A 25,590-nucleotide genomic window follows, 5' to 3' on the forward strand; every position below is an offset into this window, starting at 1 on the left:
TCCCAGAAAGAATAATTTCACAGGGAGTTTAGTCTCCTTACTATCTTTCAACCAAGTTAGTTTTTCAACAATAATTACGCCAGTTACTTTTCGAATGGCTGCAAATGATAGACTCTACCTTTAACACTTGAGGCAACTACACAAATTGTGAAATTTACAGTTTGACCCTAAAACCACACCCATCTCTCGCATTTTCAGAGAGTTCATACCTTCTTAAAGGTAAGTAAGTTCGTCGCTTTTTGTACATTATTTCCCTGTCATTTGAAAAGTGCATAATAAACCTGTGGAGGTTATATTAGTGGCTAATATACATCTTGATAACACACGTAACAAAGTATGCCCCTCCCCGTGGGCATTTTTTTAAAACCACCTTTAATTGTTGTTTTCTTCCGAACGACACATTTCGAGAGGCATAATTTCATGGGATATTTGGTACCATACCAATCTTCACTTTTAATAAGCAAGGTGTTTCTCATTAAAGTGGTAGGTCAGTTTTGGGGTAATTACCAATATGTCCTTAAAGGAGCACTGGGACTATCAATGTGTTCTTGCATGATGTTTACATATGAAAACGTCATAAGTGTCAGTGCCACCAAGTGCGAGTCCTGTACTGTGTAAATCAATGAACCAAACTACCAATAAATGTAATATTTTTCTTAACATTGTGACCCTGACCTTTGATATTTTTGACCCAACAACTAACACAAGCTTTCCTTTTCTTGAGGGTTTCCAACACAGTTTTATTTCGAGTATAACTTGGGCAAGTTATCCTCGCCTCCATCTATGAAGTTTTGACACCAAGTCAAGTTACATGTACACTTTTAGAGTCTGCTCTTCACACAAATCCTTAAAAAGATACAAGTTACTTGAAACCGAATTCCCTTTTTATCATGGTGACCCTGACATTTGAGTCTTTGAACTTTGACACCAAACAAATCTTCAGGGCAATGCTGACCCAATTCCTTGAAAGCAACTGCTCCTTTCAGCAGTGTGAAAAACAAGGAGGTTCGGTCATGCATTTCAATATCCATTTGTGTGTGTTTATCTACAAAAATGTACATGTTATATTTATTAATAAATGTTGACAAGGGAATAAATATGTGCTTGGCCGGTATTAAACAAGTATGTTTAAAACGGGCTTGGGGCCTGGACTTTGACTCTGGCCATTATCGGCAACCAGGGCCCAAGCCGGTTTTAAATGTACTTGTTTAATACCGGCAAAGCACGTATATATTTCCATTCATAAATACCTTTAGGTTAAACAAAGTAAAAAGAAAAGTCAATAATGTAAAATTTCCAACAAATTTGCTCAACAATTTTACTTCATGTTTTTAAACACCCCTCTAGCTATGTTATGGTGTGTGCCTCTCGCGAGTAGTACTAAAAATCTCCTTATATGGAGATTGGCGCGTGTGTGGCGCAATGTGGTGCAGAACACAGCGGTGCTGGTGTAGTTTGAATTTGGGACTTTATGAAATACGGACACATTGGTAGTATTGAGTATGCCTAAGTGAAGATTGAGAATGTTCAACCAATAAAAGTGTCAAAGGGACCAGATTTCATAGGAGTCCAAATTTCATGTGACACCGGAAAAGTGTTTAAAACCAGCCAGCCAGTGTTTTTATCAACTGTTTAAAACCACCCATGGGACGGGCTCTCGACCAATAGGAATGGGTAAACTGTCTTAGGTATTTATGGATCTTATTTAACATACATTTGATTATAACGGTTAATACTTAAATCATCTGTCTGGAGGATGAATGTCTATATACACTGTACATTATTGTAAAATCTCACTAACAGATTCTGTCTCTTGCTTGGTCCAGATCACCTCACATTGTATTCCCCATTTTTACTATTTTGCTGTGAATGATGAAAGAGACTAGAACGGCAGCTCTGCTCTGAAAAAGTACTATATGCATAGCAACCCACATAGCAACCAGACATCCATGTGTGCATGCATACTTAAATCACAATTGAAGTACAACTGTACCTGATTTTGATTCAATTAATCAGATATAATAATTATGTAGAATCTGTGGGTGAGGTGTTACAAAACAACTATTGCCTGCTTTAATCTATGATTCATGGAACATGTCATTTTCCTTTAGCTTCATCTTGGGAAAAAAGGTACACTCTATTGATCACCTCGGGAGGCTAGTTTTACCACATCACTCGAAGCAGTCAATATTTGTATAATATACAAACCACGTCATAATAATTAAATGACTATGAAGTAGCATGCATTTTATTATCAAAAGAAATAAGAGTGTGAAGAATTGCTTCATATATTTACATTTAAATTTTGATAGTTGAATTATGGTTACTACCTGTTACTCTAAAACCTGGGTTAAATTTTCTTTACGGGTTGAATCTTGAACATAGCAAGGACAGTACATCTTTAAAAGGTTTCTGTATCAACAACAATCTAAAGCTTACTTCCTTCCAGACACAAACTTGAATCGTGACTGTACACTTATGAAATTGCACATCCCGTGGTGTTGCCAGGATGCTTGTCTGTTTCTTCTACAGGAATTTCCTTCACAGACTTCACAGTATCTTCTTTGTCATTTGCTTTCTGAAATGTACACAAAATTGCCATCAACAAAATATAGGTCAGGCATTCATAATCAAGACATTAACTTTTCACAAATACCATCTTAATGCTGCCAACTGTATTTTGCATTACTCCAATTTGTAACATATAAAAAAAACATCAAAAAAAGATAAATTCCATTGAATTGGTCTTAAAGAAGTAATTTTGTAGTATGGGCTTTGCTTTGACAAATATACTTGAGCCCATCTCTCCTGGCTTGTACTTTGCCCACTAAAAGAAGACAAATCAATAACCAAAAAGGGAAAGGAAAAAACCTGCATGTTTGGAATGACTACAAAGGTAGCATGGATGACTGAGGAAGGTACATTTGTGGACATTTGGACAAAAACATATTAATGTCTATTAACAATCATTCAAATAGTTGACATGGACTTATTAAAACAGCACTAAACATCCTACCAGAATTGTGACGTTCTACATTTACCTAAAACAACATTGGTTTTATATTTGGCCTAGGATAGCGTAATGTCACTGATCTGGAATAGTGACTTGTCTATTTTATAAAAACGAATGTGACATCATTTTTATCACTTATACTGTCAGTACATGGTGCAAAACGCCAGCACACGCCTTGTGCATATCATGTCCAGCAAGAAAGCTGACAGTAATCAAAGATTGAATTCATTTATTGTACAGTAAGCCACAACTGATGAGCACCATGATACGACAGAACATCCATCTGGAAGGTGCTATTTTGGTTCTAAAATTAATTTCCCAGGAAATTGTAATAGTTGGGAAAAATTATGAAAAAGAAGAATACAATAGTCCACAGAGTATACCTTGAAATCTGTGACTTTTATGTCATTATTGCACTAAAGGAGTTTGGGGTATAATAATTTGGTCCTGAAAAATCGAGGTGATAGTTTTGATTCCAATTACTCATGTTTCTTTAAAAAGTTGCTTCAGACACACCTCCCCTCAAAGATTTTACTTACTTGCTATGCACTGCATTGGGCGCTAGTTTGATGCCGATAGCTGTAGCTAATAATGCAATGGCTATGCACTGCTGTGAATACGTACAGGCAATAAAAAAAGTGATGCCTCAGATGTAACCAAACAAGCTTTTTCAATATTTCTCCATCAATGGAAGACATTAAGTGAATTTCTTGTGACCCAGACCTTTGAAATATGGTTGGTAATTCATTAATTACCTCATTTGTAGGAGAAGTGACAAAGCCATTGTAGACAACAGCAGACCACTCAGGGGTCCTTACAGGTACTTCATACTCCACTGGGTTGGCTAACCCAAACTTCATTTTTGAGTCTATTTCAGGAAGCTCTTCTGGAACTTTCTCATGATATCTACACAAAATGTGTTAAAAGCAAACTATGATATTAGCTTGATTCCTGCTGATCATAGAACAGGACTCCCTGAGGGGAAAACCAAAAGGTTCAGTTTGCACTTACTACTCAAGTGAGAACATGATCTTTGTTTCCTTGAACTGATTTAAATATATGTATGTTAACTCTTCAACCATTAACATCCTTATTGGAAACCAAGAATTTCTGGATAGAGCAGAATCTTTTATTATCATTAGGCTAGTTGGAATCTGGGTGACACTCATTAAAAGTAACTTTTTTTGGAGGAGTATAAAAATGAAGCTTTTGGGAGTGATTCACTCATCAATTAGTAGCTTCTCTCAGGTTTGATGACACAAGGGCACTGTATATGGAAGCCAGTATATGGAAGGCCTATGGATCAAATCTTAACATTTGGAGATTGCACGCTACAATCCCGGTCAAAATGGTTGGGATACATGACAACAAGCATACCGTCCCCGGTCCAGCCTGTACCACAGACCGCGCAATGAGAGACAACATTGACCGGGGGCCGGGGAAGGGTGGGCCAGCGAGATGTGGCCGGGATTGTAGCCTGAAGTCAATGACTTCTGAGGACATTCATTCAACATTCTGTGTGCTGACTGCTGACCTCAAGGGCAGCTAATTCACTCATCCTCAAAACTCAGATTTATTTCAGGTTTTTGGTTGCTGCAGAATGAGGCCTTTCCACCTGAGCAAATGGATCTTGTGGCCCTGATGTATGGAGGCCATCCACAACTATAATGTACATGTTCCTTGCAATTTATAGCTATTGTGAATCAAATCAAGTGTAAATAAAAAAAGCTTTAGAAAACTGAAAATATATACTTACATCATGCCATTTTCTCTCTCTGTTTTCTCCAGAATTCTATGTACGATGGGTCCCAAACGCAAGAAAAAGGGATGTTGCTGCGGTTTGGCTACTACACCAGGACCTTTGGTTTTTGCATACTCCTTGGCCAAACTATCTGCCTTCTGAAACACTATCATATATTTAGCAAACAAAGAAATACAGGTACATTAGAAAAATTGAATTTATTAGTATTTCACAGAACTGAAAACAAGTGTGAATGAAAAAAACAGCAACGATGTCCGATGAGTAATAAAACACCAACTGATTTTCATCTGGAAGCAGCATCATATTGCAATGCAATATTCACACCTACCAGTATATATTTGTCCTGAATTGCTTAAGATGGATCAGGTTTCATTAAAATCAACTGTAATTGTTCTTTACTTACATGCCATGCTTTCTTTTAATGATCTGACAGCCTCTCCTCCCTTATCTTTGGCCAGTAATGCATTGCCATTGTAGCAGTGTGCCTAAACAATTGATTGAAAACACACAAGTCCACTATGGATTAAATATGGATTTCCTATGTGTAAAATTAATATTTTGTTGTCAGTTTTTAAAATTCTTGCTTTTGTCCTTTTATGTCCGATTAAAGGGTTTTTAAACATACTTCAAATAAATTATTTGTGATATGTAACAACATAATGAGACTGGCAAGAACCCAACACTGAATTTACATGTCACCCTGGCGCAAATTCCATCTTATGAATAATGAGACTGCTTACGTTTGTTCCATATCGGTGTTTATTGAAGAAGAATTTGGCTGGGCGGCAGCACAGCTGGGTTCATGATTGGGGTTAAAGGCAATCTACCTTGAGTTGTCATGTTGAAGAACTGGGTCAAATATTTGGGCTCACTAACCTGGACATGTCTTTATTCAACATGTTCCAGAAGCTAATATTAAATGTTCCAGAACACCAGAAATATGCTGATTACAGTATTATATGGTCTACTGATGTTCAAATTAAGAACTACAGATAATTTCAGATTTCTGCATTGGACATGCTGTTAATTTGTATTCTGAGATTACAGCACATCAAGAATAAACAAGTAATTGTTCTAAACACAACCATGACAGACCCCAAAACCTTCAATATAAGTGAAGTAAATACCCACATATGACTGGTAGAAGACACTTTTGAATTGAAAGTATTTCCTCCACTTCATAACCAGCTTTTCATCCAGGGATTTGATTGCATCATCAGCAGTCGTGAATAATCTACTTGTCTCAAGGGATAAGGCTGCAATGAGGCTGGTGGTGTGCTTCAACTCAATAGCCCTTGCAAGAGTCACTGGAAATTGAATAGTACCATTTATTTATTTCACAACTTCGCCTGTAAGGTACAATTATCAAGTTATGGTGGCAAATTTACTGATTACTTTGAGAATAAATGGTAAAATCTGTGTTCATCAGTGAAGCATAAAAGTGTCCAGGATCTCATTTAAGAAATACTGAACATTACCTGATGAGCCAGTGATTTAAAAGAAGCTGGCCTAAGTACTTTGTACAATGAAGTTCCCATGCCAAAGTTAAAGGACACAAACCTTCTTGTGCTTCAGCTTTACACTGTATCTCATATGCAGACAGGATTCTCTGATCTAGATCGCAACCATCGCCAGGTGTTTCATACAACTTGTTCAGCATATTATCCTGCAAGAAAAATACCAATCACAATTAAAATTCATATTGAAGAGTGCCAATAAATCCAGAGGGACCAACAAAATAGCTTGGTTACACTCACAGGCAGTGGTAATATCATGCTAAACCCTCAAAGAACATTGTATAAAGAAACAAATTTCCTGCAGGAGTTAATTTATTTATGGGGAACTCTACATGGAGTGGAGTCTCGGTCAGCATAGCAATATCCACATCATTGTTCAATGTAAATTAGACACCATGGTGGCCTAATGAAAACTGAACGGCATTCAGAAGGAAGATGTTAATAGGGGGTGGTGTCGGGGTAGGATTTGGTGTTGGTCAAGGAAGGGGGGGGTGGTTTGACCTTTCCACTCTGACATTCTTGACAGGCATCGTTGTTTTTTTAAGCAATATATTTTCCAGCAATATGGCTGCAGGTAGGCATGGTGTTGCCCTCGTGGTTACAAGGTGAAAAGTGCAAGAGACTTCTATGACGGACTTGAATTTCACTCAATAAGAACCTTTTCATTCGGAACATTTTCCAACATGTACCGGATTGTACTGAAATGGCAAATTATGCTTTTTGCATGCACTCATTCTGTTTTTATTTTTGTATGGTTATATTGAAAACGCTTTTATAGATGTTGTTAATTGAACAAGATGGTGAAGTCATTTCTACAATCATGTTTGTGACATGATCCTTCAAATGGACAAAACGTGACCATGAGTCATCACATAGTCATACATGTCGTCATCATCATCATCATGGCCTGCAAATCGTAGTCGATGATAGTAGCACATAACGCCACAGGAGAACTGCAAAATGAAGTCTAAATGGCTTGTACTCGAAGATTTCTGATGTCTCCACTCCCTTCTCTTGACACAAAAATTGATATACTTCTCGGCAGATACATGCGAGCCATTGCAAAGTCTATCGTGCTACAGCAAGCGTTCTTGTGTCATTTCTTCCCATGATGAAAGAAGGATGTAGAACACAGTGAGGTCGCGTTTGATTACGTCCTTATACCGTAGCCTTGGGTTACCAGGGGGACAGGGGGAATCTGCTAGCTCGCTGTGGATGATGTTTTTCGGGAGCCTATCTACAAACATGGCCAGTCCAACGGAGGCAACGAGCTCTAAGCATGGTATACATATCAGAAGACCATATCATTTCCAAGATCTTGTCATACATGTACAAGCACATTAACTCCACCTTCTACATGTAAATACCCAAATTCTTCCTCCCTCATGAATTGGTTTACCTCAATATGCTTGAAAATACCAGCTGCCTCACGCAAACTTCTGTGGACTTCTTTGGCATCATCTTCAGATATTCTAATATGTGCAGGGAGATAACGAGTACATATTAGCTACCTTATACATATAATGTACTTCATTTAATGGCATGTACAAGCATGTTTTTTAAACGGTTTATTTACAGGAGGAAATTCATACACATTTTATTTGTGTTTTTAATCCATCATCCATGTTCCATGAATTTTCATGAAAAGCTTTGGCTACAGATTCCTTATTCCAGAAGGTTTCACTCAAGGATTAATCACACTACTCCAGAGAAGCACAATAAATACCAGTGGACCAAATGAAAACAATTCAGTTTTTTGTTCTAGGAAATTGGTGACACTTTTTAAAAAAGATAGTTGCTGTACAATTACTGGTGTTCCCAAGAGGATAAGTTCAAGTTGACTGTGCATGTCCAATATACATGTACATCTATACAATTTACAGTGTACATTTTCTACTATGGATACACACAGCGAACATGCCAAACCTGAACCCCATTACAAATACATCTACATGTAACTGCATTGTTGTAGAAGAATCTAGAAGAACATAAAAATGAATTTTGTTGTCACCAAGAAACTGACAGTATAGGATGAAAATGTTATTCCAGAATTGCAGGGTGTTAAGACTTTGGACAATTGATAATGTGGTAAAACTGCAAGATGACTGAAGGGGAGACTACACACACATGTACCAAGTAACTCCTCAGCAACAGAAGCTAGAAATAGTGAAACCATCTTACTTAATTGTGGATATGTTAACACTTTGGTGAGCTTGTTCATTCTTCACTATTAACAGACAAACATTTTAAATAAAGAAAAAGCAGGAAACATTTTATGTTTTAAAATGAAGGAAAACTTACTCGTCACTGCTACTTGACAGCTTTGCTGCGTGCTTAGTCAACCACAGAGCAATGTTGAAAAGCATATTTATTTGCTCAAAGAGGAAGTCATTCTGGGATCTAGATGAAATAAATATATACCACTGTTCAATAGAAGGAAACCTTCAACTATATCCAATATATGTATCAATGCATACATTTTTCATAATTTTCATCAGAGTGTGATCTGTCTACAATTTGAAATTCTGACTGCTTACAAACCTGTAACAAATGAGGATTGATGTTTGTTTACCACACAATCATGTACACAGCTACATTTACTTTGTGACATATATGTACATGTACAGTACACCTGGGCTAAAGTAGGCTACTATGGAGTTTTAAGTAAAACCCTCTGCAGAAAAATGTCTATTACACAGTGTCTATTACAAAGTCTATGTAGTTACATGTAAGTTACATTTTATATGTTCCTGACATGAACACAATTCAGTGGTCAGTGTGTGATGGTGTCTGCCTACATGTACCTCTTCAAAGGATGGGTACTGGAGGCCCCCCCCCCCCTCTTGATGTCAAAAATGAAGACAATCATGTTCATAGCATTTTTCCCTCCATGATTGCCCAATTTGGAACGGTCCATTTACACATTGATTCTTTCATTGATCTTCACTTTCCTTGATTTTCTGTTCTGGGTGACATATTGCCAAGATTCAAAAAAGGAAATGTTTCTAAGGGCCTTTAAATATTCAATAACTCAGCAAGATTGAAAGAGTTTTAAAAAGTTCTCCTGAATGCAGGCACATTATGGGTTTATATGTTGCAACATCACCAGTCAGTTTTGGGCTCTTTCATAAGGAATCAATCAGTTTCAGGTTGTTTTGTTATTACTTAACTGGATGAAATTCTTACATTTCATGACAGTGTTACATTACCGGTTGATCACAGACAGGGATGAACATCACAGACAGGGATGTAGATCAGATATCATGGCTTTGGTGTATTCAAAATCTCGCTAGGAAGGGGTTACTGTTGAGCAGTCAAAATGAGGGGGTTAAAAGTTTAAAGGAAAATAAAGTTGAACCAAATTTTATACTCACATGTTTTTTCCTCCCAGTGAATTTGTCCATGTGATTTTGACAGCATTGCGAAGTTTACTCTGTCCAGTGTTTTTGCCTGCTCCATCACTGTTCGTTTCCTGTAGTGTCAGTTTACCCACATCTTCTCCTGTCTGCTGCTGGGGCTGATCAGTGCTTGTCTTGGAGTCCTCTACTGCTGTTATGAATCCTTCAAGGTAGCTCATATACCTCTCACTAGCCTTTTTCACTACTGACACATCGTGACCTGGATTCGGCAAGAGGTCTAGAAGTTGTGCACGTGCCACACGGATATCACTTCATAAAAAATAAAATAAATACAGGTGTACAAGCATTACATACACTGTGTAGACTTCCAAACAAAAGATGTCCACATAAACCAGGAAGCAGCGACATTGTGTGGACTTGCCCACGTCCACAAAAGGCTTTCCCCTCTCTGGAAAACAGGTTTAGAGGCATATTGGGGTTAGGTTTATCCGTGGCAAAATGAAGAGAAACACTAAGGCCCCCCAAAAAGTCTCCTGTTTCTGGTATGGAGCTTGCCCCAAAAGTGGTGCGGCGACGCGGCTTTTTTTCTTCTTCAAATGTCGGCTGATGACTGCAAATGGTGCCAGACTAAATTTAGTGCAAAATATATGGGAGTCCAGAGAGGCCTTAAAGCTTATACTTGATCGTAATTCCATCTAAAAACACGTTAAAATTGTGCAGCAGCAGGATTCCAGTCAAACCAGTGAGTTTGGCGGTTGTTGCGACATCATCTACATTGAAAAAAAACCTTTTTCATTTTGCCGACGCGCATTGCTACGGCGACACGCACATACCAGAAACCGGAGACTTTTTTTTGGCCTAAAGGGAATCATAGACAAAAATTTGGGTTGAAATAGTTTCCACAGTTTGAGAAAAATGAGGTTTTTTTCACTGGTTTTTCTTAAAGGTATAGTCCATCATTTGTAATTTGTGCATTTTGTTCGTTTGAAACAACAAAACTGCTCATAATCTAAAGAAGCTTACTGAACAACTAACCTGATTCAGCTTCAGCTGTATATTTCGAGAACAACATTCTAGGATCTCGATTTCAAATCAAAACTTGCTGAATCATGTTTTGAATTGGGCCTGAATTCATCGTCCGTGACCCGTTCTCACTGAGCCGATTGCAGCTACGCGATGTCGCGCAATGATCCGATGATTTTTAGCAACCATGCACACGTGTGTGTCGTGTCAACGCTTGCGCGTGATTCGCCGAATAATAAAAAACGAACTACTAATGGAAATTTCCAACAGTGCTTCTTGTTACGTTGACTGCCGCGCGTAATTTCACGGGGTGTGCCCATTTGCCAAGCGTTGTACGCTTGTGTGCATACTTAATAGGTCCTTATATGTTGTAGTGCATTCATTTCTAGTTACTCTTTGGGGAAAAAATATCTACGAGATAACTTGTAGGCTGGCAAATGCATAGAGTTGATTATTCCGGTTTGCCAGCTAAGAGTTATCTCGTTCCTCGTCACTACGAGATAACTCGTAGGTTGGCAATGGGGTAACAAACTTCTTTGCTTCTCCTTGACAGTTATGCAATATATATATATGGCATTCTGCGAAAATTTTCACTGTCGTTGCCATTGGATTGCATGTTACATGAACTGAGCCATCCTTGCCACATTCATTATTACAAAATGGCGCAGCTCAGTGCGGACAGAGTGGCATATCTCATGATGAATTCTGACAGCGCTAGCGATGATGATGATATGGATTCTGTTGACGAATCTGACGGAAATGAAACTTCAGAAATGCCCACGAATGACAGTGATTCGGATGAATCACAAACTGGTGAATGTAGTGATTCTTTGTCTGATGGAAGAAGCGATCCAGCGATTTAGACTCGAATGTTTCAAGTGGCATCAATACACTGCCAGTGGCACGTGGACGGGGGAGAGGTCGCAGGGTACGGACGAGAGGCCAACCACGTGGTCACGGGTTCGCACTAGAGGAGGACGTGGCCATGGAGCTGCTGCAGGCAGAGGAGCAGCTCCTGTTCAAGCAGCAGCTCCAACTTGAGCGGCAGCTCCAGCTCAAGCAGCACGCAGACCCGGCAGAGCAGTTGGAGAAGGAAATCGTGCGCCTGCTGCCTCGCCTAACTGGTCAAATGTAGTCCGAAAATTTGGGACTCTCAATACTGTGTATGAGAGTCCCAAAACTTAAGGTATCCATATTGTGCAAAAGTTTGTGCTGCATAATAAAACCAGTGTGAATCAAATGTGCAAGCTTCTTACTCACTACAGTTTCTTCAATAATCCCCGAAACTTCTGCCCTGCAAAGTTGCTGTTGTGAGCATTGCATCACCAAATGTTCAGCATTTTATTCTAATTTTGCAGGGAGTTATCGAAATCCAAAAGCGAAACATCACGTTGATGTGTACTGCAATGAATTGTGCAAAAAGACTCCTCAGCTAAAACATTTTCATCGTGTAGATAAAACAGCGCCCTCTTGTTGATCTGAGTGAATGCAGAATGTTTCATTTTTTAACAGAGGGCGCTATGTTCATTTGGCCATCGATTAAAAAACAAGTAAGCTGCAAGGCTCTTCCTACACCTACCCAGAATACCTTGGAAATCACACCACCATTTCTAAAGCATGGAGAATGACGTGGATGGTTTTTGAACTGTCAAAAACTTGCCTTAAAATTTGATTTAAGGTCTCAAATTTTGCAGGTGACATGCTTGCAACTATATCATTTTGATGTATGTGTTGTGTGGGCATTAATAAGCTGAATGGTGAGTAAAAAAACGTCAGTAGTAATTTTGCACGTTTTTATGCACTCACGGTCCCAGTCTGGGTCAAATGTTGCCCAAGATCCACCAGTTTTTATTTTCAGGGAAAAATCTGGTCTTCGCAATCCAGTGCAAGGTGCTTCACCTGGTGACTAGTTTGATTTGTTCGTGACACCAGAGTTACTGGATATCATGGTAACAGAGACGAACAGATATGCGGCAGCAGAAATAAACAAACAAAGGCCATTGCGACAAGCGTCCCGTTTTCATCAGTGGAAAGACACCGATACAGCAGAAATGAAACAATTTCTGGCACTTTTGATTCACATGGGTCCCAACAACTTACCTTCCTTAGAGCACTACTATATATCTATGACATACTTGTTTATTGAGAATGTCGCCAACTAGTTTGGTAGGTCCAATAATTTTAAAGTGGATTTTGTTTCCTTATACTAGGAACCGGGCCCTACACTACACAATCACCACTCAAGATAGTAGGCCCTAGTATAGACCCGTGAACGTGGCGTTGTATACAACGCCACGTTCTTGTTTCACTTCGAACCTGGCGAAATCGATCCGACACACATAATTCCGTATGGGTGTTGAGTACTCACCTAGAAATCTAAATTTGCCCGTCCGATTGTTTAGGCTGTGTAATTTCGACGAAATTTGCCCATCAGTAAAGACCCATACGAACGTGTAGAAATTAGATTTTAACCTGACCCTGACAAATAACCCCGGATGCGTCTGAGTCGCTTGGACAGATTGACGGCTGTTTCATGTCGCAACCCCGAAAAAAAACCTCGCAGACGATTGGCTGCTCGGCTCATCTCGTGTACAGTACGTGTGTGCACACACACGCGGGCGCACGTGCGACCGCGTGCGGTGCGGTGAGAGAGGAAAGGACTTGAAACTTGTCTAAAACGATGTCTGTTTTAGCTGCGACAGTAAACAGCCGTCGAATCATACGAAAATAAAACGCAATGCGCATGCGTCAGTTGGGAGAAAATGGCAGCTAGCAGTAGCGGACGGACTTCATGAACCGGGGCCAGAATTTTCCTCAATGTTCGTCAAATGCAAGTTTTGACGTACAAATAGAATTCAAGACAGCTTCATATGTGAGTACTTATTACATGGGCAAAATAACGTCCAGTGTGTGTAACGGAGGGAGTCAGAGGGACACGTTCGCCAGGTTCGAAAATAGACAACAGCGTGGCGTAGTTTACAAGCCACGTTCACGGGTCTAGCCCTAGTATAACATTTTTAACATCATTTTTTTTCGTTGCTTATAATGAACGCAGTGGCTATTGTTACGGCAGCCGTAACGCATTTCCCATTTTCTATCGTTACGGTAGACTGCAACCTGGCAACTTTTATAAAAAAACATGACAAGAAAATATAAAATTAGAAGGAAAAAAGTGAATTTGAACTTTATGAAATTCGGACTTTATTTCCCTTTTAAAAAAAATCCTCAAAAGCCTCAGGTTAGAAAAGGTAAAAAATTTGAGTGCAAAACTGAGATTCGAACCCGCAACCTCGCGGTGCAAAATCCTACCCTCTATCGGCTGAGCTGGCGCACTGCTTGATAAAACATGTGGAAACAAATAATTATATACCTGCGTGCGTATCAAAAAAATATCGTAGAGGGCGCTAAACAACGAGTGCCGTAACGATAGCCACTTCGTATAATGAATGGGGTCTTAAAAAGGAACTAATGCCCTGTATGAGGGCTTACCAAATTAAAAGCCAACCTGCTGGAATCCCGTGAGTATGACCTAACTATGGTATGACTCATCATCATACGGATACACACGAACATGTTGAACATCCACGACAACATGAAGAATAAGATCACAAGCATCACGACAATTAGCTCTCACGGCCATGATCGTTGTTCTTTCTTCCATCGGTTCCCAGCTGTCTTACTGTTTACATACCTACAAACTTTCCTTGCTGATGAAGTTGAAGCCTGACGTCCAAGATCAAAATTTAATGGTGCAGTTGCCTTCAGAGGATTTCTGTGGAACCAGTGCGCCATGTTGACATTCACTCATTCGTCATTAGCTGGCTAGCTAGCTGTGCATTATAGAGTGCAGCTAGACTTCGCCCAAGTCGACCGCGCGACTGGGTGCCGTGCTAAGCTTGAGACTTGAGTTTTTGGTTAACGCGCGCCCTCACGCGTCAGTTCCAGACCAAATGATCTTAAAATAAAAGAAATTATGCTGTATTGATCTTCATTTATACCGAGATCATTGGTAGAAGACACTTTTATATGTCACTTTTATCCGTTATTTTGGCTAAATAATCCTTTATTACTGATTATTTAATTTGATATTAAGCATTACTTACCAACGAAATTAGACGACCTAACGTTTCGATCCACTGTTCCTCCCTGAAGTTCACCCGGACTGATGTATGGGGGGAGGGGGGAGGAACGACCCCCCCCCCCCCATGAAAAAAAGTTGCTTCCATTTGAAATTTGGCAACTACAGAGAAAATCACAGTCCCTACAAGTTACCAAATTTAATAGGGGGGTTTTATAATAGAAAGTGCCCTTTTCTGCGATTTTGTGTTGGGTTTCACGGAAACCCCGGTTTTTTTTCGAGAACGGGGTTTTTATTTTAGCGTCCCGTGCAAAGCGAATAGCGCCACCTATTGTCTGGCATTGACAATTATGTTGGCTGTGAACACTGTACAGCGCCCACATAGGTGTTCGGCTCCAATTCGGCTCCAAGTTCCAATTCCAGTTGAATATCAGACCAGACGCATAATTGTTACAATTAATTCGTTATTACGGATAATTTCATCCATAATTACGATTTTTTTCAATTACGGATTAAATCATCCGTAATAATTATTAATCCGTATTTTGGATTAAATAACCCGCTACAACGAATTGTGGCACTAACGCATCTTTCATAATGTATAAAAGAGAATGCTGTAGCATGCTGCACAGTTTATGAACAGCGCCCCAAGCATGAAATCCCCCTCCCCATAGGATCTAACATCGTTTATAATAGGACAATGCACACATTACACAACCAACGTAACATTCCTACGAATTCCTAAACTAAATAGAATATAGCCCCAATGTGTATGAGATACAAGAGTGATTCATCATCTTCCAATTTCTGTCCTTGTGGGGATAATAATGATTAAGAAAAATTAATTGCAGAACTAATAGACTGCATGCAGCCAATTTAGTCAACAGGCAGCTTTTAAATTCGCGAGGCAGCTTCAAGTTTGTGCTCATTGAAGGGAAAAATACGCCTATTCATTTTCCTTTCATGCTATGCTTAAGGTTCCTTTAAACACTGAAGTGATCATGTTGGGCTTATACTTATAGTGCATATTGCCTATATATAAATAGTAGTGGTTCGATATTGCGATATGGCAGGATCTAGTCTTGGAGGTTTGTGGCATTATAGCTATTGATCGCTCTGGTTTTCAAAGAATAAGGACTTTTAGCTAGTTGTTTGTTGCCTTTGTACTGCTCAACAAAAAAGGAGAAACGTAAATCCCTTAATCGATTTGGCTTAGTTATTCAAGCTGGCATAACTTGCGTCACTGCCGAGCGAAAGCTTCAAGGTACAGAACTGCCTTGCCAACGCACAAACACAAGCAACTCTGATCGTACTATTAATCAGTAATTAATGAGGCGCGATCGAGTCAACAGCTCCACGGGTGCCAACAGCGAAGCAACAAAAACTTGCAACAGCAACATCTAACGAGTCGAAAGTAGAAGTTACTAAAGGTAGGCCTTTTGAATTTGTTTTAATTTCAAGAAGAGGCCCATTCACTGTTGTTTCCTGTTGATGATTTATGTTTAGATAATGGCAATATGCCTAAAGCAGTCGAGTTTCGTTTTGATGGAGGTTGTCGGGGCGGTTGCGTACACAGTGTTGCAGATGCGAGGAAACGAAAAGAGTTCCATGAGTGCATGGGTTATGAAGGGACAACATAATTATAGTGACCATATGCACAATATTACTACATTAACTTGTAGTTAGACTTCGAACTGAGTCTTGCTCCTTGTGGCAAATGCATATAAATTAAGTGAGAACGTATACTTGTAATACATGTATAGGCCAAGGGCGGATGGGGGGGGGGGGGGCAACTGGGGCCATGCCCCCCCCCAAAAAAAAGAACCCAATTTTTTTTTTCAAGTGACGTCGCAGTAAAGGCAGGCACTGTGTGCACCACCATCTGTTCCTTAAAAAAAAAATAGGTTAAAGTGGTCAGAAATTGCCTGAGATCGCACCACAGAGCATTTAGAATCCAAAAAATTGTCAGGGCTCTTAAGCGGGCCCCGAAACACCCCACCGTAATTTTCTGGACATACTTTTGGGACCAAAAATGTTTTGATCCACAAAATTAATGTTTTGGTCCCAAAATTGTGTTCTGGATCCGCCCTTGGTATAGGCATCAACAACGCTTTCAACTGCTGATCACATGTTCATTTTATGACTTTCTGGGTTTTTCACTCTCTCAATGATGCAGGAGTAGAGGAAGGGGATATAACTTCTCGAGAAATTGCAGCACAACTCAGACGATCTGATTAGGTACAGCTGAATCAAGATCTACGTCGCAACATGTAAAAGTTACACACAAATTTCACACCAGTTACAAACGCAGCAACTTTTTGAAAAAGCAGCAACTTTTTGAAAAAGCAGCAATGGCCAATGGTTCTTACCGATTGGACTTAAAGAGAGACGATGCACGGACACTGATGCTGAAAATGGACGCTCGTCTTACATACGCCGGTCGGGAGCGCAATGCGGCCTATCAACTCGAGGGAGAACGAGAGATAAAGCACATTGACTACGCTCGCCATCTGATCAACGCTGACTTCAATCGGGAGAAACGTCAGATTGAGCGACGTCTTGAGTACTTCCAGACTCTCCAGGAACATAACAATGACAGACGAAAAAAGAGGGACATTGCCTGGTGCGAAGAGGAGGAGAAAGACTGGGAACGGCAGGCAAGAGCAGCTAGACGACGAAGGACCCTCCCGAAGATTAGGGTCCACAAGAACCACAAAGCTGAGGTCGTGGGATCCATCCGAAGAGATCAGAAAAGGCAATTTGCAAACAAAATGTCGCATGAGATGCATCTAAACAGGTCTCTGAATGCGCTGAGTGATTCATACGCAAAACATCAAGCCATCACGAAACAAAACGAAGGAATCATTGAACAACGTAGTGAAAACAGTTTACCCGCTGGACAGAAAGCAGAAACTGGGCAACGTTTACCTTCCATCAAACCCACAGAGAGCCAAGGAGAGCCTCAGATATCCAAATCCAAGTACGGAATACCGACACAAACTATCAGTCTACCGGAGGTGCCAGTTTGCAAAGTGGGGCCACAGAAGAGTTCACTTAGTCAAATGATATCTTCAGGTGAGGTCTGTAAATTGCCGGACATGGTGCCAATCGAAAGGCATCCATCCAGTACAAGTGGCCCTCCTCCAAAATTAAACCTTGCACGGACTTTTTACATGAACACCAGTTCAAACTCACAAGGGACGAGCACAAATCAAGATATTACAGCCAAGTTCAACCGCAGTAGACGCCGGGTGTCTTTAGTGGACCCTTCGGCCGATGCGTCTAGCAGACCCACAGCCCACTCCCGCCGCAGAGTTTCAATTGTGGATCCATCTATTCAGAGTAAGAAGCGTTTGGCTCCAAATCTGGCCCTTGGTCCGCATCAGCAGTTGCCTCTCAGATTTTATGAGATAGAAAATAACCCGTTCCTGAATGAGAGCGACAATCCTGAGATCAACCGTTCGAATGACCTGATTCGCGCGGATAAAAGCGACGAAATGTACGTGTGGCTCGGGTTCGATTCAGAGGAAGAATTTGAGAGGTTGAAAAGAGGCGAGTTGGTGCTCGAGTTTGATGACGACGATGGATCAGACACGAGCAGCAATGCGGACCATCATCTGACTGGCGAACGCCTGCCAGAATTACACGAGAGTGTTGATGTAAGGCCTAGCAGAACCCCAGAGGACCTACCAAAACGGACAGAATCCAAACTGAGCGCCCCGAGAATACTGATAGCTTCGGCCGGGGCAATGGCTGGCATGAAACCGCTGCAGAAATTTGCATCTGCAGCCAAAATGGTGATGGTCGTCCGACAGTTTCAGACCAATGCCATAAAATAATGTACATGTATTTCTAAATGTTTAGGTTAACTGTTTCTTCACAAAACGTCCACCCGAAACATTGATTTGGGCTCTGATGCGTGAAGCAATCGTGTAGAAATTCTGTTTGTTGGCATGAGTAATGTGAAATAGCAATATATACTGTTTCATAATTAAACTACATGTATAAACAACATACATCTATTATTGTGTTTGAGAGGGGTGACGGGTAGACACAAAATAACCCAGGAACTTTCGGACAATAGGGATGATAGGCGCTCTTCAAGGCGGTACAATATTCGCGCGACGTAAACAAGGGCACTAGTGAATTAAAGGCGCTCGTGAAAATGGTACTCGTAAAAAAGGGCATTTCTTTGAAAATATTGCGTTGCAATATACAATTTCAGTCCGTTGACCCACTTCACCGTTCCGATTTTGCTTCTATCAGCGTCCCGATTGTCCGTTTAATATCTTCATCCCGTTCCAATCTGTCACTCTGCACCCCCTGGTTCCGCTTCTGTTCATTATGGACATTCCTATTGCAGGAAAACAAGACAAAGCATACAAAATTGGACCAGTGGGTGTTCCCGGCTGTAAACGTTTTACGAGTCAAACCTATTAATTCCAATTTTCAAGTTCGTCAAAGAATAATTTCACACGCATTTGGTAAAATTAAATTAGTTTTTTATCATTCAACTTCACAGCTTTGGCAATCTATTATAAGAACAAGGTCATAAAAAAGATAGTCCAAACCGTTGAACTCGTCTCCCCTGTTTCAAAATGCAAGCATTCGCAACCCGAATGCGTCTGGTAATCACTTTAATACCACTGTCAAGCAAGTTAGTGTTGTGAGCTTAAGAATATTCCTTGTACGTACTCCGCACAATTCGGCACATTCCTTCCATGATATCAGACCAAGGTGTATACTAAACGCAAAGAACATTACAGTTATTTAAAGAAAGTGAGCAAAAAATTGTTGGCCCATGTCAATACTATACATGGCACACGAAATAATATGCATGACGAAATTGAACAAAATTATGATTAAATGGTTAGGCTTAGACGAAACGAAAGGCCTACGTTTATAGCCGGGAAAACCTAAACACGAAGCATGCAAGTATCAAGTTCCATCTTTAAAACTTTGTTCGGATATTGGAAGAGTTGAATTGCACCACAATTTTCCCAGCGACTTAAGGGGTATAGTTGTTCGATCAGACGAGCGAGTAAACGCATCGTTAAGACAGTTGTTCATAATACATGTTTTCACGTCCAATTTTGCAACTTGTTCATGCAGTCCTACAAATTATGCATCCATTTCAGGATGTTTAGGGAGTCGGTATATATAACGAACAAAAGTTGGCGACATTTCTGCTAACTTGATCACAAGTGAAATCAGACTTGGATCTGGGAGTAACATCGGTCTTTTTAAACAGTGTGTTGTCGGCAAATGTCGGACATTTTCCTTTATCAGATTGACACTTTACATTTTTAAGATAGCTGTATGTTCAAGTGCATTTTTCATAATTCCTTTTCAATTATTCGTATTTCACCTGTAATATCTCTACATAATTCCTTTCTAAAAATTTCTCGAAAGTCATGTTTTGAAATCTATTGGTCTCAAGCTAGTTTTGATTAGAACGAGAATTAATATAGGACGTTACAATGACGACAATCTTGCTTGTTTAACTGCAAATTTCACTGAATTTGTTTGGTTAACATACCGGTAATGCATACATTCTCATGAAATGAAATGGAGAAGTAATTGCTGCCTATACTTTTAAGGCGTGAATGGAGATACCCTGAACTTATGCTAAATTGAGTTGAAAAAAACTCGTACATTTTAAATTTTACTGAGAAGTTTTGCATAACCGAGTGACCAAGTTGTAATATTGCATGGGAAATGGCAACTGGTATCATTTATGCCACTGTAAAATAATTTACTCTTTGCCATTGACGTTTTGTATTTCGGAATACAAAGAATTGTTTAATAAATTACCAACGTATAACAACTGAACCACGCCTCCATTATCAACTCAGCTTCTTGAAACACACTTTAGTTCTAGAATAAAAAAGAAAGAATGCGCGTTATTGGCCTAGAGAAGAATATACGTCTCTTTATGAGAACGAGTACAGACTTCCTACATGATGTCGGTGTCTATGAATCAGTCTCTGATTGTACTTGAACTTCAAATTTTGGTCCAATTAATGTACAATGTACAGTCGACTCTCATTAGTACAAACTCTGTTAATACAAAATTCTGGTTATAACAAACATAAAGCCTTGGTCCCGACTGTGCATTTATGTGCGCAATGAATGGGACTGATGTTCCTCTTAATACACAATTCTGATATAACAAACAACTTGGCTAGGTCCGAACGAGTTTGTTATAACAAGACTCGACTGCATACAGTCTCCGCCTGTAGCCACATTTCCCTATAGTATAGGTCCTATAAAGAGGCCCTATATCCGTCACTGTCACTTGAATAATTGAAGTTAGGCTTATATGTTGCAGAAAAAAGAGACTTGATTGGAACAATTGTTGTTCGAAGCATTTTTTTCCTGCAACAATCGACACTGTATTGAGTTAGTCTTAACAAAATCAAAGATATTGATTGGTCCACACGTAGAATGAATCCTTACAGACGGGGTTAAAGATGGACTATCCGTGGACTGTGGTGCTCATCAAATTCTATTTTTGTTCTGCTGACAAATTTAATTACAGCATATATGTTTCGTTTTAACAAGAATTTCCCCCCTTTTGGGGTCTGTTTTGGGCGTCTGCGACTCCTTGGAAGAAAAGTGTTTTTATTTCGGGTTGCTTTTGCGCACAATCAGATCTGCTCCTTGAATTGCCGCCACTGAGGAATTGTAGGGCCGCAAGTACATGTAATTCGAAATTGTCACGTTATTGTTCCATAACTAAATGCGGGCCGATTTTCCCCGCTCGACGTTTCATTATACAGTTAATAAATTATGCATTGTTAGAAAAATAGCAATTACATGTAATAACCCCCAAAAGTACCTTTTCAGGTTGAACTCCAAAATAGCACTGACAGTACATCTTAATGTTATCAATAATACCATGAGCTCGTTTGTTGCCGGGCCCGGTTAAAAGCAAAGCCAAAACAAGCAGCCTGACACAATACGCATGTTTATTGTTCCTTAAATCCAGCTGCCTTGGGGCACAATGTTGTGACGTTTGGCTTTTCAAACACTGTGAAATAAAAAAGTAAATGTATAGTCCACTACTTTTCAAGAACTTTCTCGCAGGTAATCCATCCTGTTCAAGTCTTAAAGGTACTTACGTAAGTCTAGTGTGCGTGGAGGTCCTAATTCCTTTGTAAATCTACATAGTCTATATCTACATGTATATAGACTCGACGGAGGGTCCTAAGCATGCCTCAGGGAGGCCCCTAGGAATTCTCGTGACTCGTACACCATCTAACAGTTCAATCACCTCAAAGATAATTCTTAAACTGGAGGTGATATCTTAGAGCCTAGATCCATCAATTGTCGCGTTTTAAACGAGAATATTAATAAAAAAAAATTACCCCCCAAAAAACGACACTGTAGGTGAAATTGCAGTCTGTTTAGCATTTGGCTGCGTAATTTCTACGGAGCTCAATTTTCAAGTTTTTGAAAGTTGAGCTTGAGTTTTCACACGGATACCTTCTGGAAACTTTTGATGGGGGAGCCATTCTACCAAACTCCTGGAAGATAATGACCAAAGAGACACTGACTGCATTCCCTAAAAGAATAGAGTACATGTATTTATTATGTATTTATTTATTTCTTGTTTATCCTGGAGAGACCTTTCAGTGAAACACTGTTTTTCAAAGGTGTCCAGCAGTTACAACAAACATAATACGATAGTATAAAAATAGAAAAACAAACAATAAAAACATTACAAAGATATAATTATGAAGATTAATAAACAGTAAAATGCGACAAGGTTAATCACGGTTGTTACATTGGCAGTAAAAAGACAAAAACAAGACATACATGTACCATGTAGAGACGCTTAAAACTGGCAAGAGTGGGAGGCAACGGATGTTTAAGTGTCGTAGAGAGGTCATTGAATAAATTGACTCCACGAGACGCAAATGTACGTTTCCCGAGTTAGATTTGGACAACGAAGGAACTAGATTACCTTGTGAAACAGACCTGGTATTGTATGAGTGGGTACTAGAAACAAAATGAAAAACAAAACAGTTACAAAGTTGAGGAGGCAATTTGGATGTTAAACTCTTATACTAGAGTAAAGTTAAGTATTTAGCACCCAAATGCCACCTATCGAAGCTTTAACGGAATAACAAAATGTCGAGGCCTTAATAAATATTCATATAATCTGGAGCACATGTTGATGGTTGTATGTGCTTCAATTAGCACCGAAATGTGCCAATTTTGTGAAGGGAATTTTCTTTAACATAAGCCGTTTAGATTTTTGTACTAAAAATTCATGACATAGTTTTACATTCCTATAGTAATATTTACCACCACATGATTGTAACATGGATACAATTTCTTTGGATTATACAGCAGACAACTGTGCGGTCATGACCCCTTCATTCATTCTGCGAGCTTTGACAGCTTCTGTGCAACGTGCAAACACAATTTACAATAGGAAATCCATTTGACATAGCCCCCCACAAAGCGACTATCAATTTTAATGATCATGGAACGCACTAAATCAAGTATATAATACTGAGCAAAGTTCCCATGTCTAGGATACGATTCGTATTCTGAATATTCAATACTAAAAAAAATGGTGTCAAAGTCTGAAAATATGTAATAAACTTTACTGACAGCAAACACCATACGACATAAATGTACTGTCCGACAGTAACAAGTGTTAGTTCGTGCAATATTATAAAAAAATACTAATGTGAATTGTTCATGCGAGGTAAATTCTTCATTTTAGAACTTATAGTTAATTATGGAGTAATACCCGTCTGCTCTGATGAATAACTTAAAATGTGTGATTAAACATACCCTAATGTTTTAATCAACATTTAAAAAAAAAATGAAAGCGAGGCTTGGAACGCACTCGAATCATATACATGTATAACAGTCCGTCCAGCACCATCACATTTAACAGTTTCCAATTTATAAAACAGATTCAGGGAAGACGATGGAAAATGGCTTCCTCCTGAATAAGGTTGATAGGCCTCCACATGAATCAACACATTCCAAAAGATGGTCACAGCAGCCTGACAATTGCCTAGTACTTGATGTATTTCAAAGAATGTCTGATTGGGGGATAATCTTGTTTTTCAGATGAGTGGCTCACGCTTTTGATTTCACAAACCAGACAGGGACGTTGTTGACGTCATTCCGTTTCGCGATTGTATCATGTACGATACTCTACTAGGAATTCTAGGAAGAATTAATCACCTGGACATCGCGCACAGACAGAATATATTCTTCAAGATAAAGGTGTTTTGTTTGTTGTTGTTGTTTTTTTTTTTTTAGTGTTTGTTTTGGCCGGGGGAGGGGAGGCATGAAGATATTCGGCTCAAAGCTTCCCCAACATCGACATGTTAACACATTTTGAGCATGTTGGGGATACTTGTGAATGATGTTACTATACTGGGAAGGCGATTTTCCTCCTACGTGTACGGAAGGGCTTATATAACACATAAACACACCCAGTGTGACCAGAATGAGATGAAAAGTGCTGAATTTTGTTCTGATAGACGCTGCTTAATCGTCAGGAGTCGCATGAAATATGGCTAAATACGTCATTCGAGTTATTTTATTGTAAAATTCCTACTTGAAAGACGAACCTTTATTTCTGCAGAGTACATCATTTTAAGATTGAGATAAGTTGAATTAATTTTTGGTTCACATAAATCAACAACTTGCTGGATAAGCCAAATCCTATACAAATTTCTGATTTTGACCGGGATAAACAAAATATAAATGAACATAAGTCGGGGGGGGGGGCGTTGTAACCAAATTTACAATCTAAAACGTTTTCATGCAATCAAAAAGAAAATGGAAATACTGATCGCACAAGAGTATAAAAATCCTCTAAAACACAGTGGCGGTTCTACAGGGGGCTGGGGGGGGGGGGGGGGCTTTAGCATAAAAAATTGCACCAACCAAATGTAACATACACGCGAACGGGCCTCCCCCTAAATAGATAGTCGTGAGAAGGGTACATTTTGTACACTATTAGTTAATATAGTGTGCATGATTGTAGGATTTTATCAGCGCTCCCCATTGAAAATATGGCACGAACACCCCCCCCCCACCTATATTGATTTTCGGAGGCCTAAGTGTCCGGAGAAAATAACGGGTGTAGGCCTACATTTCTGCACGCCTCCCTGAAAAAAATTCTGGATCCACCCTAGTGCTAGCCCCCCTAAAATATTGGCTCTAGAACCGCGCCTGCCAAAACATGGTCAAGTATAAAGTTTGTTTTTGTTTTGTTCTTTATTTTGTGCTTAATGCAGAACAAGACCTTAAATTTTGTTTGTAATTTTGTGTGTGCACCTCAGATTGTTCGTCCTGAAGAGGAAATTGTTTAATCTTGATTTCTAATTATACAACATACCAAGCTGTCTTACAATTTTATCTTTTATCCTTGCAAGGCATACTCCGTCAACCATATAACTGCTTTAAATCATTTAAACAAGTTTGTGAAATTGACACTACAGAATCAATTCCTACACATGATATACAGAATTGATCATTTCAACGAGTTGTAGTACAAACTAAGAACAAATGCACTGTCAATGTCATTTTTGAGTTTTACGCCAAAACAGATCTTAGTTTTAGTCTGCTATTTTGTAGCAATACAAAAGTTATTCACTGTTGAATGGGACACTTAATGAAAAGAAGTTTGCTCGTGTTTAGTAACGAAATAATTGCTTTACAAACTTTGAATTAGTTGTGGCCCGACAATTCATTTCTTGTAGGGTAGACTGATTCTCACCAATAAACTTGCACGGTACATTTGTTTGTTTGCAAAAACACCCAAACTAATGTGTGTGTGTGTGTGTGTGTTTTTTTTT

The 25,590-nt window shown here is 39.4% G+C and overlaps 2 protein-coding genes across 3 annotated transcripts; one reads left to right on the plus strand and one right to left on the minus strand.

Moving 5' to 3' along the window:
- Positions 1-2,221: 2,221 nt before the first annotated feature.
- LOC119743258 (BRO1 domain-containing protein BROX-like) lies at positions 2,222-14,826 on the minus strand. Of its 2 annotated transcripts, none has more exons than XM_038219671.1 (10): positions 14,778-14,826; positions 9,667-9,960; positions 8,594-8,692; positions 7,692-7,764; positions 6,336-6,441; positions 5,907-6,082; positions 5,179-5,260; positions 4,770-4,920; positions 3,769-3,919; positions 2,222-2,578 (listed from the first exon to the last, which is right to left on the minus strand). In XM_038219671.1, exons 2-10 carry the CDS (start codon positions 9,867-9,869, stop codon positions 2,477-2,479), a joined length of 1,143 nt encoding a protein of 380 aa, XP_038075599.1. In that variant the 5' UTR covers positions 9,870-9,960; positions 14,778-14,826; the 3' UTR covers positions 2,222-2,476. The 2 variants fall into 2 exon arrangements, with proteins under 2 accessions (XP_038075599.1, XP_038075591.1); XM_038219663.1 differs by lacking the exon at positions 14,778-14,826 and adding an exon at positions 14,366-14,524.
- Positions 14,827-15,983: 1,157 nt separating this feature from the next.
- On the plus strand, positions 15,984-20,584 carry LOC119743248. The gene is made up of 2 exons (XM_038219655.1): positions 15,984-16,182; positions 16,929-20,584. The coding sequence occupies exon 2, from the start codon at positions 17,104-17,106 to the stop codon at positions 18,589-18,591; it is 1,488 nt and encodes a 495-aa protein (XP_038075583.1). The 5' UTR covers positions 15,984-16,182; positions 16,929-17,103; the 3' UTR covers positions 18,592-20,584.
- The last annotated feature ends 5,006 nt before the right edge of the window (positions 20,585-25,590 follow it).

Source organism: Patiria miniata, unplaced genomic scaffold (genome assembly GCF_015706575.1).
Source record: "Patiria miniata isolate m_02_andy unplaced genomic scaffold, ASM1570657v1 HiC_scaffold_11, whole genome shotgun sequence".
Lineage (NCBI taxonomy): Eukaryota > Metazoa > Echinodermata > Asteroidea > Valvatida > Asterinidae > Patiria > Patiria miniata.

Excerpts from the sequence above, each read along its gene's own strand:
- LOC119743258 (XM_038219663.1), bottom strand. The coding sequence starts at position 14,466 with ATGGCGCACTGGTTCCACAGAAATCCTCTGAAGGCAACTGCACCATTA. Across the intron at positions 6,442-7,691 it reads GTATTTTCAAGCATATTGAG|GATAATATGCTGAACAAGTT; the intron begins GTAAACCAATTC and ends TTTTTCTTGCAG. Across the intron at positions 4,921-5,178 it reads ATTAAAAGAAAGCATGGCAT|TGTTTCAGAAGGCAGATAGT; the intron begins GTAAGTAAAGAA and ends AATATATGATAG.
- LOC119743248 (XM_038219655.1), top strand. The coding sequence starts at position 17,104 with ATGGCCAATGGTTCTTACCGATTGGACTTAAAGAGAGACGATGCACGG.